The sequence below is a fragment of the Aethalodelphis obliquidens genome, unplaced genomic scaffold (genome assembly GCF_003676395.1).
Source record: "Aethalodelphis obliquidens isolate GAN/ISIS:26980383/991018 unplaced genomic scaffold, ASM367639v1 scaffold61, whole genome shotgun sequence".
Lineage (NCBI taxonomy): Eukaryota > Metazoa > Chordata > Mammalia > Artiodactyla > Delphinidae > Aethalodelphis > Aethalodelphis obliquidens.
Window position 1 is genome coordinate 5,949,711 of NW_020838005.1, and position 17,887 is coordinate 5,967,597.

General features: G+C 44.1%; 1 protein-coding gene across 5 annotated transcripts in view; it reads left to right on the top strand.

The window, feature by feature from the left end:
* Positions 1–17,887, top strand: part of MSRA (methionine sulfoxide reductase A) — a 371,535-nt gene that overhangs the window by 126,848 nt on the left and 226,800 nt on the right. Inside the window, exons 1-2 of one of the 5 annotated variants that reach the window (XM_027087938.1) lie at positions 6,103–6,181; positions 15,604–15,672. The exons of 1 other annotated variant lie outside the window; for it this stretch is intronic. In XM_027087938.1, the coding sequence (XP_026943739.1) occupies positions 6,118–6,181; positions 15,604–15,672 (133 nt within the window). In that variant the 5' untranslated portion in view covers positions 6,103–6,117. Of the gene's footprint in view, positions 1–6,102; positions 6,182–9,307; positions 9,331–12,988; positions 13,258–15,603; positions 15,673–17,887 lie in introns of those variants that run through there. 3 more of the 5 variants (XM_027087940.1, XM_027087937.1, XM_027087936.1) reach the window with 3 other exon arrangements.

Here is a 17,887-nt window from a genome sequence, read left to right on the forward strand (position 1 = left end):
CCAGGTCTGCCTTGTGGCACGTGGGCTTCTCTGGTTTTGGTGCACGGGCTCTAGAGCACGTGGGCTCAGTGGTTGTGGCGCGTGGGCTTAGTTGCGGTACGTGGGACCTTAGTTCCCTGATCAGGGATCGAACCTGGGCCCCCTGCATTGGGAGCACGGAGTCTTAACCACTGGACTACCTGGGAAGTCCCTGTCTATAGTTTTCTGTGTCTTGTTATCAGGGTTTTGTTATCAGGGTAATGCTGGACTCATAAAATCAGCTGTGAAAGTTCCCTTCTCCTCTATTTCTTTTAAAATTTTTTAACCATTAAAGAAAAAAATTGAAGTATAGTTAATTTACAATGTTCTGTTAGTTTCAGGTGTACCTTCTCCATTTTTGAAGAAATTTACGTAGGATTGGTATTATCTCTTCCTTAAATGTATCTAGAATTTCCCAGTGAAACTATATGAGCCTGGAGTTTTCTATTTCAGATTTTCCCATTTCTTTTGTCAGTTTTGATAATTTGTAGCTTTCGAGGTATGTTACTAATTTATTGCCTCTCAGCTCTGAGTACATCATTCTGAGTATGCTCTGTGATAAACAAAGGAATTTACTACAGAAATTCCTGTGAGCATGGTGTTACGCTGTTTCAGTAGAGGGCGCTGGGGAGACTGTGAAAGGAGGAGCCTCTCCTGCTGTTTCTGGTGTGGCCTGGGTTGGCGGGGTGTGTGTGTGGGCCTCTAGTGGAGCCTGCCTCAGCCACTGGCCCAGAACTCAGTCCCTCTGTGACTTTATAGTCTTGGCCTGGTGATAACTTTTCTGCAGCCCTCTTGACAAGGAAACCAGAGCCTCTGTGCTGTCCACGTACTCTCAGAGTCCCTGCAGTTGCTCTCAGGCTCCTGGGTGCCTGGATCCCATTGTACACTCATGCCGCTGGGTTCTGATCGCCTACATTCTGAAAGGTAGCCTGTTGTTTGCCCTGCATCTCCAGATAAGCTCTGGCCTACAAACCAGTGAACTTCTCTGCTATCCAGTGGCTTAACTGCACCTTCTCCAAGGAAGTTTGTATCCTTCCAAGTCTGTCAGTCCTTAGGTATGTTCAGTCCTCACGTAGCATAGAGTTTCCTTAGATTATATAGTTACTTTTTAATTGTGGTTAATATTCTCTATGTTAGACTTCCACTGTTTGACCTACTGTGTGGTTTCCATCTCCTGATTGGACCCAGACCACTACACAGGAATTTCTTGTAAGCACTACTTGGGTTGAGACTTTTTGTGGTCTGTGGATTTTGTCCTCATTTCAAGAAGGGTAGGAGATATTGCTATGTATTCAACTGGTATTTTTCCTCCTCTCCTCACTCACCCCACCCCCCATGTGCTTTAATCTGAGATTTAACTAAAGTGACGGGGTGGGGGAGACCAAGAGTTGTGGTGAGTAATATTTCTGTAAGAACTGAAATTCAACAAACAATGAGCCAGGAACATGGTTTCCTATGTCACTGAAATGACTAGCTCAGGCTTGACCCTTCCCGTGTCTCATGGTGGTTAGCAGAGATGTTTGAAATTTCTTTTTTTTTTTTAATTAAAAAAATTTTTTTTTTTATTTTTTGGCTGCACCACACAGCACATGGGATCCTAGTTCCCCAGCCAGGTATTGAACCCGCTCCCACTGCATTGGAAGCATGGAGTCTTAACCACTGGACCGCCAGGGAAGTCCCTGGAATTTCTTAATGCACAGTAAGGATCCTTCTATTTTGCTGTTTGGAATAGAGGTACTATGACCTTAAACTGCTATGGATGCAGTGTCCAAGGCTAATTAAACACCAGGTGTAATATCAGCAACAATTTCCATTTTTAGCTTTTATTTTGATTCCCATAGAAAAGGGGAAAAACTATGTTTCTTATAGGTACCACTATGGGTAAAAATAATCCAGCTGTCTTCTTACTTCCATCTAGTCAAAGAAAAAAGCCCCCCAACTCAAGCAAACAACCAATCAAACAACTAGGCAAACAACCAAGCAAAACCCCATCAAAATACAGAAGATTTTCTCCATTGCAGCTAAGGGCTTTGGCATGAATTTAAATTTAGCTTCCCTGGGAATTTTGGAAAAACATTTTTCTTCATTGTTTTTTTAAGTGCTATGAGGCAAAGGTATAACTTCCCCAAACAAAATAGCACGAAAAGCAACTAACAATCCTCTGGATAATGCAAATGAATAAAAATTGCCTGAATTATTGCAGAAGTGCTGAAAGCCTTACTCTGGTATTTTATACACTATTCCTAGACTTCAGTGGTTTAGGAACGCCTGTTTTAGCAATCCCAGCACACTAGAGAACAAGTGGGTAGAAAAATAAAATTACATAGAGGTAGTCTCCAAGTTAGAAATGGATCATCTTCCAGGGGTTGATTTGTAAATCAGTTAGACTGGAAATGCCTTTTTCCTTTATAAGGGTGAAAGTTTTATATAGCTTTATAAAAGATGGTTTGAGTTCCTGCCATATAATCAGTAGTTGTCCTTTGCTAAAACTTCCATTATTTCCCCTTTATTAGAACATGTTATTAGTTATCTACTGCTATATAATCAATTATCCCCAAAGGTAGCAGCTTAAAAGAACAATCATTTATTATCTCACAGTGTTTTTGGGGGGGCTGGTGCGTAGAGAATCTGGGTGTGGCTTAGCTGGGTGGCCCTGAAGTCGGGCCCCATGAAGCTGGAATCAAGATGTCAGCTGTGTTGCGTCTTCTGAAGGCTCAACTTCAGGAGGATCTGTGCTCTAGCTCGCTGAGGCCTGCCAACAAGTGAGCTTGAGAGCAGTCCTTTCCCAGTTGAGCCTTCAGATGAGACTACAGCCCCAGCCAGCACCTTGATTCCAACTTGTAGGAGACCCTGAGCTGGAACTACCCAGCTTTACATCCTCAACTGCGATGAGACCACTGAATTTAAATTGTACTTAGCATTTGAGCAGTGAGATTTCCTCCTCTTTTTGAGGAAAAAAAAATCTCCTTTCTACAGTGATGAATAAAGTGGAGATTTCTTTCTATGGTCAAGTTAGTAGCTGGACAGAAATGTTTTCTTTTGTCCAGATGTAGCTTACAGCCAACTTGGCTGGTGTGAAAGCGTGTGTTCTTAGTGTTGTAGGGTAGAACTTAGAATATATTTTCGCGCTGAGACAGTATCTCATAAACAGTGGTTAGAATCCTAGAAAGAGTTATATTTGAGACTCATTATAGGTTGAGTAGGCCCTTGTGGGCTAGCTCACCACCATTTATAACAGCATGTTCATGAGAAAATGGATTCTATATCCCAGATGTCCATCTCTTAAACATGCTTTTGAAATGTGACTCATTTTAAAGTTGGGGACTTGCCTGTATTTCATTAGCTCCTCTCCAGCTACCTTCCACACAATAGTTTACATTTTGAGCTATCAGCCTTTTGGGAAGATAAAGTGGCAGAAAATAGACATGACTATAATTTACTCTTAGCACTAAGAGCCTGGCAGACCTATCAAGGCATAATTTTACTCAAAATCAGATTTTCTGCAGGGCCTGCACTGAAGTCCCTTTATAGTTGAGTTATACGAGGTCACAGTCGTCTCCTTTTGTAGAATTCTAGGGTCTTAATCAGGTCCTTCCACAATCACTCGATAAGATTTAGTACATGAGAATGTACTAAAATGAGAAATATTCTTGGCCTGCTTTATATCCCCACCACCCACAACCCATATCTCTATGAAGCTGATGGCCTTCCAGCTGGGAGAGACCATCATTCAGGCCCTGGGTGGGCTCAGTGGAAGGCTGCTTGCCTTGGCCTCCCACGTGCTTGATATTTTCAGACACGACTCTCATTTTATTCAGCAGTGCTCCAGTCAGTCATTAGAGAATTCATCCCGGAATCAGCCCATCACTTGAATATTTAAGGATATGCTTGAGCCCATATTCAAGGAAGATAACCCAATAGGCTTTGCTCTGCCCCCTCTAGTCCCTGTCCCTTCATTAAGTCAGGTGACCAAAAGCATGTTTGAAGAGCCACCCTGTCTCCACTGAGCTTCCCTGAGTTAAGATGTTCAGTTTTATGTCACTCTTTCGTGGTAGACAAGTATAAAAAGCATCATAAAATGACTTTCTGTGTCATTTGTAGAACTGTAGTTGAAGATTTTGTCCATCATATTTCCTAATATGAATATGCACTGGGTTGACAGATGCCCCTTAATCAGCCATGTGACCAAACCTGCTCTCTCAGCACACCAGTCCTTGGGGGACACCTTCAAAGTGGACGAGCTACCTGTGCTGTTGCTCTAGTAAGAGCCGAATTCAAGAAAATTTCACCGGCTTTTTGGAAATCAGTGGAAGGTTTCACAGTAAAAGCTTGATTTATCTTTTTTTTTGAGGGCAATATAGAATGTTTCAGCCGCTTTTAAAATTATGAATGGTGAGCATAATTCCTGTTCAGTAAATCTAAAATAGATTTTCAAATATCCTTTTCTTCTGTTGTGGAGAAAAATTACAAGGGAGAGAGAAACAGAAAGGATGAGAGACAGGAGGGACAGAGAAATAATTAAAATACATACCAAATTCCAGAAAGGCAAAGTACTGCTCATGTACCAGTCTGCTTGCCTCCCTCCCTCCCTCCCTCCCTGCTTTCTTCCCTTCCTCCCTCACTTTATCTTTCTCTCTCTGCCGCCTTCCCTCCCTCCTCCGCTCCCTCTCTCTTCTTTCCTATAAAATAAAGTCAAACCTAGAAATACCTTTTATTTTTAGGTAAATAATATTTTAATACCATCTAAAATTTGTAATGGTTGATCCTCTTAAAATCCTTTTCCTTTTGAAAGGAGGACAATTAACATACTGCTTGGAGAAGGCAGATCAATTTCAGAGAGGAAATGGAGTGATAACTCTATCTTGAGGCCTTTTAAGATACTATGAACTATCCAGAATTTTAAAGCCTGGTAGCAGTTCTGCTGCTTTGAGATACAAGTGGAATCATCTTGGCTGTTGGTCCTGAGCCTGGATAAAATGTGAGCATCAGGCTGATCTGAGCCCAGGGGCTGATTGCCCGCCCCTGGCCACTCGTGCGTCTCAGCAATGCCCTCAGCCCTGGGAAGAGGCTCTCAGGCTGCAGGGCTAATCACGGGGTAGCAAAGACTGGGGACATTTAAAATGTTTTTTATTTCTGTTTTCAAGAAAGTAATGTATCACATGGAACAAAATTCAAAAGGTAGAAATAGAATATTAAAAAAAGAAATTGTAGCATATTATACACATTATCTTGCCTGTTGATTTTTTTTCCCCCAATTAATAATGCATCTTGTAGATAGTTCCATGTCTTTACCTATAGAGTTACCTCATTCTTTATAACGGTGCATGTTGTTCCACATTATAGACTGTTTTATGTAAAAGGTTGGTGCCAGTCTCTTTACAAACAATCCTGAAATGACTGTCTTTGCACATGAACAAAATGTATTGTAGGAGCGAATCGGTGATGCATCTTATTAATGGTCAGTGTTAACGTTCCATCTCCTTATCAATATTTTATTCCCCTCAGACTCTTCTGTCTCTTTCTCCTTACCACCACCAACAGTAATAACTTAAGAAATTGAAAATGTATTGATTTAAATGGAAGTCACATTGACATCCATGTTTATATCCATGACTGTTCCTCTTTCTTTCTAATTAAAGTCCCGTATTTAGCTGTATCTCCTTCATTTCTAATGTCAGAAGATAATTGAGACAAGTTCCCTGTAAGGCTTGTAACAACATATTCCATTTTTGATTAGGAGCTTCCACTTAGAAATAAAGTCATAATTCGTTTTCAGGAAAGAACAGGCACGGAAAGCAGATAGGCCTGGCCTTACCCTGGTGCCGGCCTGTGTGGTGTGCTGAGGAGGATCTTGTGGGGGAAAGACTGGTGTTGGTCTGGGACAGATTGCAAGGGGAGGTCTGGCCCGTCAGGCTCAGCTGAGCAGAGGGCCCGGTCATTTATCACTGTCACGGGGGTGGAGACGGGGGAAGGGGAGTCACTGGACCATTCCTGCCCATCGGCGGCCTGACAGCAGACGCGCTTCACTCAACCTCCAGGCAGATGCTGCGCCGTCAAGGGGCTCCTTCCTGCTGGAGGCCGCTGACCTGGTCACAAGGAATGAGGAAGCAGACCACGGCTTGCTACGGCGCTTTGCTCAAGCCCTGCGCCACTTCCTCTCAGGGTGTGTATACAGTGTGTGTAAGAGCATAGTCAGTGGTCTTAGAGGCATACACCGAGGCTCCAAAGTGTTACTAGACTCTGATGATGGGATGAGAGCATACCTCTGTGGGGCTCATGCTTTAATTACATTTCCAGGACTTGGATGCTCTGCACAGCGCTGGTTATTTTCATACGGGCAAACGCTGTAGTAGATGTGGAGGGGACTAAAGCAACGCAAGCGGGGACACCAAGTCTTTGAAGGGCAACGATTTTTACAACAATACTAAAAAGTATGATCTCTGTGTGATCCTTTATAGATACATTTAACATTCATCTTCAAAATCTAAAATATGTTTTAGGATCAATGGAAACGTACCTTAGAAATCATTTTGGTGTACAGCCACCTTTATTTATTTACTTATTTATTTATTTTTGGCTGTGCTGGGTCTTCGTTGCTGCGCGTGGGCTTTCTCTAGTTGTGGCGAGCGGGGGCTACTCTTCGTTGTGGTGCGCGGGCGTCTCATTGCAGTGGCTTCTCTTGTTGTGGAGCATGGGCTCTAGGCGTGTGGGCTTCAGTAGTTCTGGCACGCGGGCTCAGTAGTTGTGGCTCACGGGCTTAGCTGCTCCGCGGCATGTGGGATCTTCCCGGACCCGGGCTCGAACCCGTGTCCCCTGCACTGGCAGGCGGATTCTTAACCACTGTGCCACCAGGGAAGTCCCTACAGCCACAGTTTTTAACACAACTGTTTTCAACACTGTTATTCACGGAGATGTCACATTCATCAAGCTGACATGTAGATTTTAATCCTTCAAGTAACCTTATTTTAAATGGAATTTCTAGTCTCAAGATTGTCTAATTTTGGTAGTCATTAGGAATTACATGTGTTAAGAGGAGGCAGGGAGATTTCATAAAAGTCAGGTGGAAATTTTTCCATCAATTAATATTATATGCTTATCACAGATGCCTAAATTAGACATGATTCTTAAATGTGGTAATTAATAACAGTATTACATGAGTGAAAATGGAATTCTTCTAAAAATGAAATGAATGATGATGGAATGCTTTTCTTGGGATAATGCAGTGTGAATGCTTTTCTTGGGATAATGCAGTGTGAATCGGGAACTCATGCTCGTCTGATAATCATGGGGTAACAGGATGTGTTAAAGAGCTGTAGGCAGTGCCGCTGACACAGGAGCCTCCGTAGGTGTACCTGGTCAGCAGCTCTAACAAGTGGGGCAGGCGTAGTGCTGGTCAGTGAAGGATGAAGAGAAGGCAGGCGTTGTCTTACTATCTTACTGCATGACCGACAGTAAGCCCAGTGCCTGGCACATAAGCCATGTTCAGTCATTGTTTCCTGAACTGTGATGTTATTTGGATGGAATATGGATCCCTGTGCCTGGACTTGCTGGAGCAGATATGTCCCCCCAAGTCCCTCTGTCAGCCTTCTTTCCTCCTTCCCCCACACGCCTGCCCATGAGTTCATAAGCTCCGGAGCCCTGCGCATCTCGGCAGCAGTGGCCTCATCAGGGAATTTAATAAGGCAGTCACGCAGCTGGGTCGAGTTGGTCCTGAAGTCCCTGAGCGTCTCCGGAGCTGTTCACCCAGGGGGCCTTGTGTTAAGGAGCAAGCGAGCGTTCAAGGTACTTAAAACCCTGGAAGGAAAAGGGTCCTCATGCCATCAAGCAGGAAGTGATCTGCTCATCGGTTTTTCTCACTTAAGAGAGTTTCAGTGGTTTCTCTTGCTCTGTCTCCTTCTCAAAGAAAACAGAGGAATGGGACTCAAAGGAAAACATTTAGATTTGTACAACTTGAAAATATACCTAATAGGATCTAGATTTCCTCTTTTTTCTTGCTATTCTCCACTTAACTCTATATTATTACTATTTCCTGACACTGTGGAAGAAACCTTTTTATGATCATACTTTTAAAATTATGAGGTAATATTGCATCTGAGGACTGTGCTACAGTTTACTTCATTATCCCCCTTTTGTTGGGCCATATAGATTTTTTACGGATTTTCACTGTTATAAACAGTTCTGCTATAAACGTCTTTGGAAACCTTTGCCTCACTTCTGATTATTTCCTAAGGTAGAAATCATTTAAAAGCTTTTGACATTCTTGATGCATATTGCCAGACTACTTTCCAAATAGATTGTAGCATTCCCACTTCCATGAGCAGTATATGAGAAAGCCCGTGTCTCTACACCCTCATCGGTACTTGGCATTGGTTTTGTAATTTTGCCATTTTCACGAATTAAAAATAGTATCTCATTGTGTGGTTGAGCATCTACTCATGTATGTGTTTGTTATTGATATATTTAATTTTTTATGTGTAGTCTGTCTTCTCCACTTTCTCTCTGGCAGTGGAATCACTGTCTTTTACAGAATCATGGAAGCCTGCTTAGGAACATACAGAAATAATTCTGACACTGTTTTCTAGGGCATCTGGTCCACCTCCTGCCCTCTCATTGTGGGCATCCCTGTGGTCACTCTCCTTTACTCTCCTGTGTCGTCTTGTGGGGACACAGCAGGATCATTCTGGGCCAGTTTTTCTTAGGAACAGGAAAGGGCTGGTGTCTGAGGCCTTGTGCACTTGGCGTTGCTCTTCCGGGTTTAGAGTCACACTCGTGGTCTTGTGCCCTGAGCAGACCTCAGAAAACACAGCAGGCACATCACGAAAAAAAAATGTCCTCTGCTTGCATAATGCTTTATTTTTAAAACATACTCTCATCCTCAGCTCACTCTTCTGGCCAGAAATCTCCTCTTAGGATTTCTCTCAGTAAATTTGTTGATTAAATGGATCTCCTTGAGTGTAGGGTCTATGAAGTTTATCTTTCTTCCCACAGCAGCTGGTACCTGGCACGTACTAAACACGTAACTGCTAGTGGGTCTGAGCCGTAAGCTCCACCATTTGGAGCTGATGCCTCACCAAACGTGTCCTCACTGGGGCTGAGCCCAGCCTTGCTCTGCCCTGTCCTGCCCCGTCACTGTGCCATTCGGGCTGTGCTGCAGGGGGACCCCGGAGGCGCAAGGCTGCCTGAGCCCGAGGAATCACCACCTTCACTGGCCAAGAGCTGGTCTTCAGTTTGTTGTCCCTGGAGCAAAGGGAAAAGGCATTAACTGGAGGAAGGAGAGTGGCTGGGGCATAAGGATAAAATCCTCAATGACAGGTGAATTTTTGTTTTAGTGCTACAATCTGAAATGTTCTCATCTGATTTTCCTGCCTTTTCCATCACGTATTTTTTGCTTTTAGGGCAGCTCCCACTTAGATACACAGTCACTGGTCACCATGGGAGGAAGGCAGTGCGGGCTGGCCCTCCTCACCCCCTGGAGCTCTGAGGGGAGCGCTCGCCTCCGGGTGTTCACAGCAGTGGGGGACCTTCATCTCATTCGTGCCGTTGCCTTTGCTGGGGACTCCTCTCCAGCCTCTCCTAGCCACAGACTCCACCTGCCTCTAGTCGTGTACCTCACCAATCGGTAGGAAGGACTCCAGCTTCCTTGGACACAGGATGGGTGGAGAGCAGAGGTCGGCCCTCCCTGTAACTTGCCCACCGCCATGTAACTTCCCCCCCCCCCCACATACAGAGTACACCCTGGATTAACATTCACCTTAAAACACCATAGCCAAAGTAACAGGCACTGTAAGGAACAAAAATATGATAGAAGCACAGTGCCTCTGGGCAGAGGGGGCCAGAAGCATCATCGCCTGACCTCTCCCAGTGCACCTGTCCTATATTTGGGTGACTGGGCTGCAGGTGCATCCTCAGAACTCCTGCTGCCCTTTCTTTCCAAATCAACAGTCATCAGTTCATCCTTACAGCTCTGTGAAGGGCACCTTGGCAGGACCAGGGCCCAGGATGCTTAGTCAGTGTGATCAAAGGACCCTCTGCTGGAGACAGAGCCTCGTCTAAGGCTTAGGCTTGTGGGCCAGATATGAACCCGCCTTAGTTCCAGTCTGACTTGTCCTTGAGACACCAGGGATTTGGGATCTAGAGAAAGAGCCACAAGGAAACAGACAAGGGGAGGGACTGTGAGACCATGTTTGGTTTGGCGGCCTGACAGATTTGTGTTACCTTATTCGTGAAATAAATGCACTCTTACTCCAGCCCCAAACTGAACCTAATCGCCACCGATGAGCTTCATAGCGGCGTGAATGACTGATAGTAACACAGGACGAGTATGTGTTGGGTTTTGTGGGGTGAATAACGTGACAGGGAGGGACAGGCACCACTAGATGGTCTGCAGCTCTGAGGCTTCAGTCCAATATACAGCTGTTCCAGTCCTGGGATGATTTTGCGCCCAGCAGTGGACCTGGACTCCCAGGACAGCAGCAGCAGTTCCTGGGATCTCCAATTAGGTGGTGTCGCCATGGTCACCCAGACTGGAGGGGCTTGGCCCTACAGGAGAATCCTGAGGATCTGGGGGCCCACCCTCCAGTCCCCCACTTCCCTGCCATTTACCTATAAGTCCCTCCGACAACCTTACCCAGAAGTTAGGAATTTTAGCTCTCAGCTTGAGCACAGGACGTGGTGCTCATCACCGGTTGGTTTATGTCTGCATTTGCATTATTGCAGGTGCATTATTGAACTGTTTTATTGTATATTTCTGAAGGAAGAAAACAGTCATAAAGTCTGAAGTGCATTAGACATTCATAAAACAAAACAAAACAAGAAACAGCGTCAGTATCATCTTCTAAAGCTTTTTAAGTGCCCCCCCAAATCCCCTTCAAAATCTCTCCGATAGTTGACTTTGACCCAATCGTGCTCTAATTAACCTCGCTGCTCCTCGAGCACTGGGCTTTCAAGATAAATGGAAATCTGTTCCTCGTCCTCACATGCCCTTGACCGAGGACACGTCATGGCCATCAGTAGAGGTTGTCTTCCTGGAGCGTGGGGCTTTAGAACATGCTCCCACGGAGCCCAACCAGCCAGATGGGAGGCGTCCACCCTGCTGTGGCCAGGCAACAGATGTCCCTGTCACAGACCCCCTCCTGTTTCCATGTCATGCTCTGCTGGTAATCAATAGTTAGTGCCCAGTCAATGAGTGACTTTTCTGTTTAGTCAGTTTGATTGTTTCTGTGGTGAAATGTGCCACCAATTTTGAAAAAAAAAATTACAAATGCTGATTAGGTTCCCAGGTGAGTCTCCCCACCCCCAGTCTTATTTGACCTTTAGAATATGTTTAAAGGGTCTCTGGTTCTTTGGCCCCCAAGTCCTGTACTTGCCTCAGTAGAGTTTCAATGGGAAAATGCCCTCGGTTTGCAGGACTGGCACTGCCATTGCTTGGTTTTTAAAACTCCGCGTTCTCTCCTCATGGAATGGAAAGTAGCACTCAGATTTTCCTCCATTCTTTTATCAGTAAAGCTGTGTAGAGTTTTGGAGATTTTCAAAGAGTCTTTTTAAAAATTGCCATGTATTATGTAGAAATGAGAAAGAAAATGGCTTTTCTTTGTACCATCTTTCTGTTCTATTCACTTAGACCAGGAATAACAAAGTGATTTCATCACACATGCCCCCCCGAAGGAATAAGAGACTCTGTGGGGTGCTAAGTTGAGAAAAGATTTTGTGGTCATATTTGGGGATCATGAAAGTCTGCTGTGATTGATTAATGATGTCTGCCACGGGCATAAAAGTGGAGGAGAAGTAAATATGTGCCATGTATTTGTCATTCCTGACTCAGATCTTGTGAAAAACAAAGTTCACATGTAAATGGTAATACTAGCCTAACAGTTAAGTAATGTGCACTGCATGCCAGGCACTGTTCTAAGTGCTTTACATATATTAATTCATTTGATTCTCAAAGCAACCCACAAAGTAGGTACCAATGAGTAAACCCTTACAAATGAGGAACCGGAGGCACAACGAGGCTAAGTTGCTAAGCCAAGGTCATACAGCTAGGAAGGGGAAGAGCTGAGATTCAGGGTCAGGCAGTTTTGTTCCTTAGCCCTGGATACTGTGCTGTCTCTCCTTGGCTAATGCTGTGTCTTTGCTGTCCAGGGACTGAGGTAAGGCTCAGCTGTGGTTCAGGAGAAAATGCAAAATCAAGTTAACAGGGCTTGTTATCTTTGGGCCTCAGGCTCTAGAATGAAAGATAAGACAGAGTCCCGGGGAACTTTGGCACTGAGGAGAGAGTTGCATGTGAATCCTCCTTCCTCTCCGGGTAGCATTTCCAGTCTTTCCACATCCATTTTCTCAGATGAGAGTAGGTGGATGGGAAGGGAAGAGGAGTGGCATTTAAGGACTAGAACAGAGGAGTTCCTTGATCTCCAGGCCACCTGGTTGGGGAGACTCTGAGTGGCCATTTTCAATGATCATTTTTGTGTAAGGGACACATGTACATATAAAGAGAGATATATGTTTAGCGTATCAAATAATATATCTTTCATAATGGCTGAAGAGAGACTTTTTAGTAGTTTGTTTTCCTTCGTTAATTTAGCAACTATTTATTGAACACCTATGCTGGGTCCCACAGTGTGCTGTAATTGTGGAAACAGTGAACCAATATGAGCCCTGCCTTCTCTGAGCTTGTAGTCTACTTGCTGGAATAATGACTAAGTGTAAGGTGCAGCTCTGACTGTAGTAGAGGGAATGAGGGAGTGAGGTGGCCGGACCATGTGGGTTTTTGAAGCTGCATTAAAGAGTTCTGACTTTAGCCTAAGAGCAGTGGGAAGCCATGGAAAGTGGGGGAGAGGGTCGGGGACTTTGTGTTATATAATCAGAGTTAAAAGATAATTGTGGCGACACCGAGAAGAATGAATTAGAAAGGGGATGTGGAAGGCCTAGAGGTGCTTGTAGGAGTGCAGGCAAGGAGGCCATAGGAGGTGGGACTAGGGTGGCTTGGATGGTGAAGGGAAGAAGGGGAAGGACTCTAAAGATATCTGGAAGGCGAAATTAGCCAGATTTGGTGATAGATTAGATATGGGTAGCGAGGGAGAGAGAATGGGCAAGGATGCCTAGAAAGTAGGAGGATGGTGGTCCTATTCCCAGAGGTAGGGATGCTGGAAGAGGGTCAGGTTTGGAGTGGAAGGATATCCTGCTGCATTGGAGGTGCTTTTGAGCTGTCCCAGAGGAGAAGTCAAATAGGTCACACTCTTTGTGGTAAGTGTGTAGTGTTTCGACTGGACTATACATAAGTCCTGAGGGACTGTCCTGGGAAACTAAGTACTGCAGAAAAAATTTTAGAAATCTATAATTTTGTTGACTTTAAAAGTCCAAACAAACATATTTTCATCTAGGAAGTAAGAATCTGACAATGACAAAGACAATTGATAGAAATAAATATCTTGCATAATCTTCCTAGTTATTTTTGTTTTTGCATATTTCTCTGCCAGTCTTTTCCCGTAAGCATTCACATTTTTGTTAGTTTTTATAGTCTACATTCAGCGTGTAATAGAATTGTTTTCACTTACTGTTATCCCAAATATTTTTTTCACATTTCAATATATCTCTCAAATTCTATATTTAAATGTTGCATGATAGTCCATGCTTGTGATAAATCGTGAATTATAATTTTCTAAGCTGTTTCTCTGTTTCTGGATATTTAGTTGCTTTAAAGATTTCTTTATTACCAGTAATACCTTAATAAATATTTTTATGTCTACCACCTTTTCTTTTTCTCGCGCATTTTTCCTTAGATTAAATTTTTATGAGTGGGATTAGTGGGTTAGAGTTTGAATGGGTTTACAACTCTTGATATGTGTAAAGGCAAACGTTTTAAAACCTCTGACAGGGGCTTTGGGGTCCTAACTGTAGAACAGAGCTGTGGCCTCCACGTGGAGCCCCATCACGTTCCTTTGGATTCAGTAACCAATGGTCCTAACCATATCTGAGCACTGTCCAAGGTCCCAGGGCCACCTGTGACCTTCCCTCTTGCATCTGCTGATGGTGCCAGGCTTGTTCTCTGGTTCAGCCTGGCTCCTCGCCTTCTCCCAGCTATTCTGTCTGTTCTTCAGGTAGTGCCACCATCCCTCAAGAATCCGTGGAAGCCGCTGAACTGACGGTATCCTGAAGGGATCGTCTAGCTAGGCTGAGCCTCGTAAGCCTTCAGGTTCTAAAATATTTGCAGTAGTGCTGCGGAGGCTGCCTAGGGTTCCCATGGATTTGGATGGGGTTCTCAAGACCTTCCATGACCTGGTGCCTGCCTACCAATCCCTCCTGAAGTGCCATTGCTTCTCAGCATGTCTCCTCTACTGCACCCAGACTAGACTCTAGTCTGGCCCAGGATGATGCCTTGGTTGCATCTACTCCTGGCTCTCACTCGAGTTGCTCCCTCACCCTCTGCCTTTCCAAACCCTGCTCCTCCTTTTAGACCCGACACTAGTTGCAGTTCCTCCAGGCCCTGGCTCTGCCTTGCAGCTTGCTGTCCCTCTGCTGCAAACTCTTACAGTACCTTTAGTCCCCACTCCAGGACTTAGCACACAATTGTAAGCTTTCTGGTAAAGTTCACTCTTGAAATTTTTACCTCTTGAAGATAATTGTACACTCCTTGAGGGCAAGAGCCATGTCAGTCTTCCCCTCTAGATGCCTCAGAGCCTAGCTTTGGTGCTGAGCCCTGTGCAGAGCTCAATAAATCTGATGTGACCCATGAAATCAAAATATAAGTGCACCATGATGCAGTGTCAAAGTGTTTTAGCCATTCTTTTCTTATGTATTTTCAACATAAATGCCCATATTCAGACATTCCTGAGGATCTTCTTAGACTACTCGTAGATGGACCATGCTCAGATCTTCTCTATCTGGTTGCAGTTTGGGGGTTATAAAAATAAGTTCATGTTGGAAAACCATAAGCTGGTCACTTTTTGTTTCTGAGTCCTTGATATGCACTCGGGTGGGAAGGGTGATTGGTGGAGGTGACGAGGGTGGATGACAAGTAGTAAGAAACACTGGAATGCAAGTCTGTCTGGTCGTTAAAAGGCAAGCGTCTCTGGCCCCTGGAACAGTGCTTGACTTGTGAAATGATGTCTTCTGCTATTCTGGTTCTTGAAAAATTGGTCCCAGGCTTACCCTGCTGTCTTTACAGCTCACTTTACTTCTGGTCATCAGGAGTCCTCAGGGGAAGCCACCTCAATGCACCCTGGAATCCCGAGCTGTACTTGTTGTCCAGGGCACGGCCTGGCACACAGGGGACCCTCTGGCCGGGAGTCAGGAGCTTCCAGGCTGGGCTGACTCTGCTGCCCCCCGCTGCACGGCTCTGCACGTGCTTGAGTCTGGGCATGCTCACTTGTAAAATGCCATGCCTGAATCAGGCCATCTCTAGGCTCTTTTGTAACTGAGATTAAAAACAAAATAGTTGAAACTCTCTTAAGAGGGTGAGCTTTGGTACCGTTGCTAACTAAAAAGGAGAACTGGGCTCTCTGACACATTTAATGACATGTGTTAGTATGTGTGTAGAACTTTACACTTAACTTGCATTTCTTTCTTTCTTTCTCTTTTTTTTTTTCCTAGCCAAACATCATGTCAATGGCAACAGAACAGTTGAACCTTTCCCAGAGGGAACACAGATGGCTCTATTTGGTAAGATAACAACTCTGAAAGAAAACCCAAATTGTGTGCAAAGACTAGTGCCAAGTTTCTGAGTTTTAGCAAGTGTCCTCAGGGCTTCAAAATCTGGGCTCTTCTAGATATTTACAAGTCGTTGCAGCCAAAAAACTATCAAGTTCTTAGTATATCTGGGATCAGAAAAGCTCATTCTATAGAATTTAGTATGCTTTCCTTTCTCACTTTGCAAATCAAATATCAAACTGTGTATTTACTATTTCTTATGTCCACACTGAATTAACCTGATAATTTAGGAGTTGAGTTTTTCTTTCCCAGGAAGGATTTTTTCATATATATATATATATATATATATATATATATATATTTATTTATTTATTTATTAAAGCTGGGATTCAAGGAGTTTTGAGATGTTATTCCACAAAAAGCAATAATCAATCTAATTGAATGGTCTCTTTCTCTTCCATTATGAATTGAGCATATTCCTTTGTTTGTTTGTTTCCTCTGCTTCCTTCCCCTTAGCCTTTAGACAGATTCTATCATCTCTTTCATCCTAAAAACCTGAATTCCCCTTTCTTCATGCCCCCCTCCAGCTTCCGTCTTCCCCTGGTCCTGATGGAAGTCTCCTACAAGGGCTTTTGATGTAAAACTGCTTTAGGCATTGAAGTGTCTTTGAGCCAGAAATTAGCCTCCTGACAACACTGTCTCTAAATTAGCATATTCAGGATAAAATGTTTCCCTAATCCCAGAGTTAGTCATCACTGATGATTAACAGTTGGAGAGTTATGAAACAGGGACCCACTTCTGCCTAGGTGTTTGTAAATCTTGCTCTGTATGGGCTGTCACCTTTTAAAATGTACTGGTTAGTGATTAGGAGTTATTATGTTCAGAAATTTAAATGGAGGGCTTCCCTGATGGCGCAGTGGTTGAGAGTCCGTCTGCCGATGCAGGGGACACGGGTTCGTGCCCCGGTCCGGGAAGATCCCACATGCCGCGGAGCGGCTGGGCCCGTGAGCCATGGCTGCTGAGCCTGCGCGTCCGGAGCCTGTGCTCCGCAACGGGAGAGGCCACAACAGTGAGAGGCCCGCGTACCGCAAAAAAAAAAAAAAAAAAAAAGGAAATTTAAATGGAGAATTTGGTTTTTGAAGAAAAATCATCAATGGTCACTATAAGATGTCAGCTAACTATTTGTTTTGTTAACTTTCCTCTGAGAAATTATGTTCAGATGATGCCATCTCACTTAAGTTGTAGGCCTAGCACAGTGTCTGTTACCAGGAGACAACAAATGTCACATCAATGTTCAAAGGGTTCTTTTGATGATTTTTTTTTGTCTTTCAGATTTGTGAACCCCTAGAAACTAGGTTAGAAACTAGGTTCCATGTCATACTGGGAAATGTAAAATGAGACTGACCTGTCATAGATTTCCCCCTGTTGTGGTATTGGAGGAAAGCCTCCTTCCCAAAGGACTGATGACATGGTTTGCCACAGAATTGGAAATATCAGTGAATAAGCTCCGTGGCGAGATTATTATTACTATTATTTTGTCAAAGGTTTGGTTTAGAGTGGCTTTCCTAAAAATCCTAACCCAAGGCCTTCATTGTTTGACTCTGGGCAAGCAAATCCCCCCTCCAAGCCTCAGTTTTCTCACCTGTAGAATGGGCAGGCTGACGGGGTGCTCTGAGACCCTTCCCTTGGCTTCTGCATCTTCCATACTTGGGGCTGAAGCCTCATCTGGCCTCAGGCAGCCCTGGGAAGCCCACTGTGAATGGCCAAGGGGTGTGGTTTTAAAAGAAATGAATCCTGTGCATAATTTCTACCAGTGCAGAACTATACAGGTGATAAAATAGAATATCTCTTGACATCTAAGGATTTTTGCCTTATTAGCACTGCTGTTTGGCTCTTCCAGATACTTAAATGAAGGCCTCTGTTTTGGTTAAGTGCGTGCAAGCATTTTATATTTGTGTTTTCAAAACTGTCCTCACTTGATATGGCTTGTCCACCTGGCCTGCAGTGGAGTGAGGGAGTGGATGGGTTTTGGGGTGGGCTTCTGTCATTTGGGTTGTTTATAGCTGTACTGAAAAAGTCAAACTAAGTGCACCTCTTTGGCATATCTTCGGCATTTAATCCTCTCAGCACCTTGTAAACCTGGTAGGATTACGTAATTCCCTTCTCAGAGAGCTCACATGATTTATCACAGGTCTCTCAGCCAGAGATGGTGGAGCTTGAATTTGAG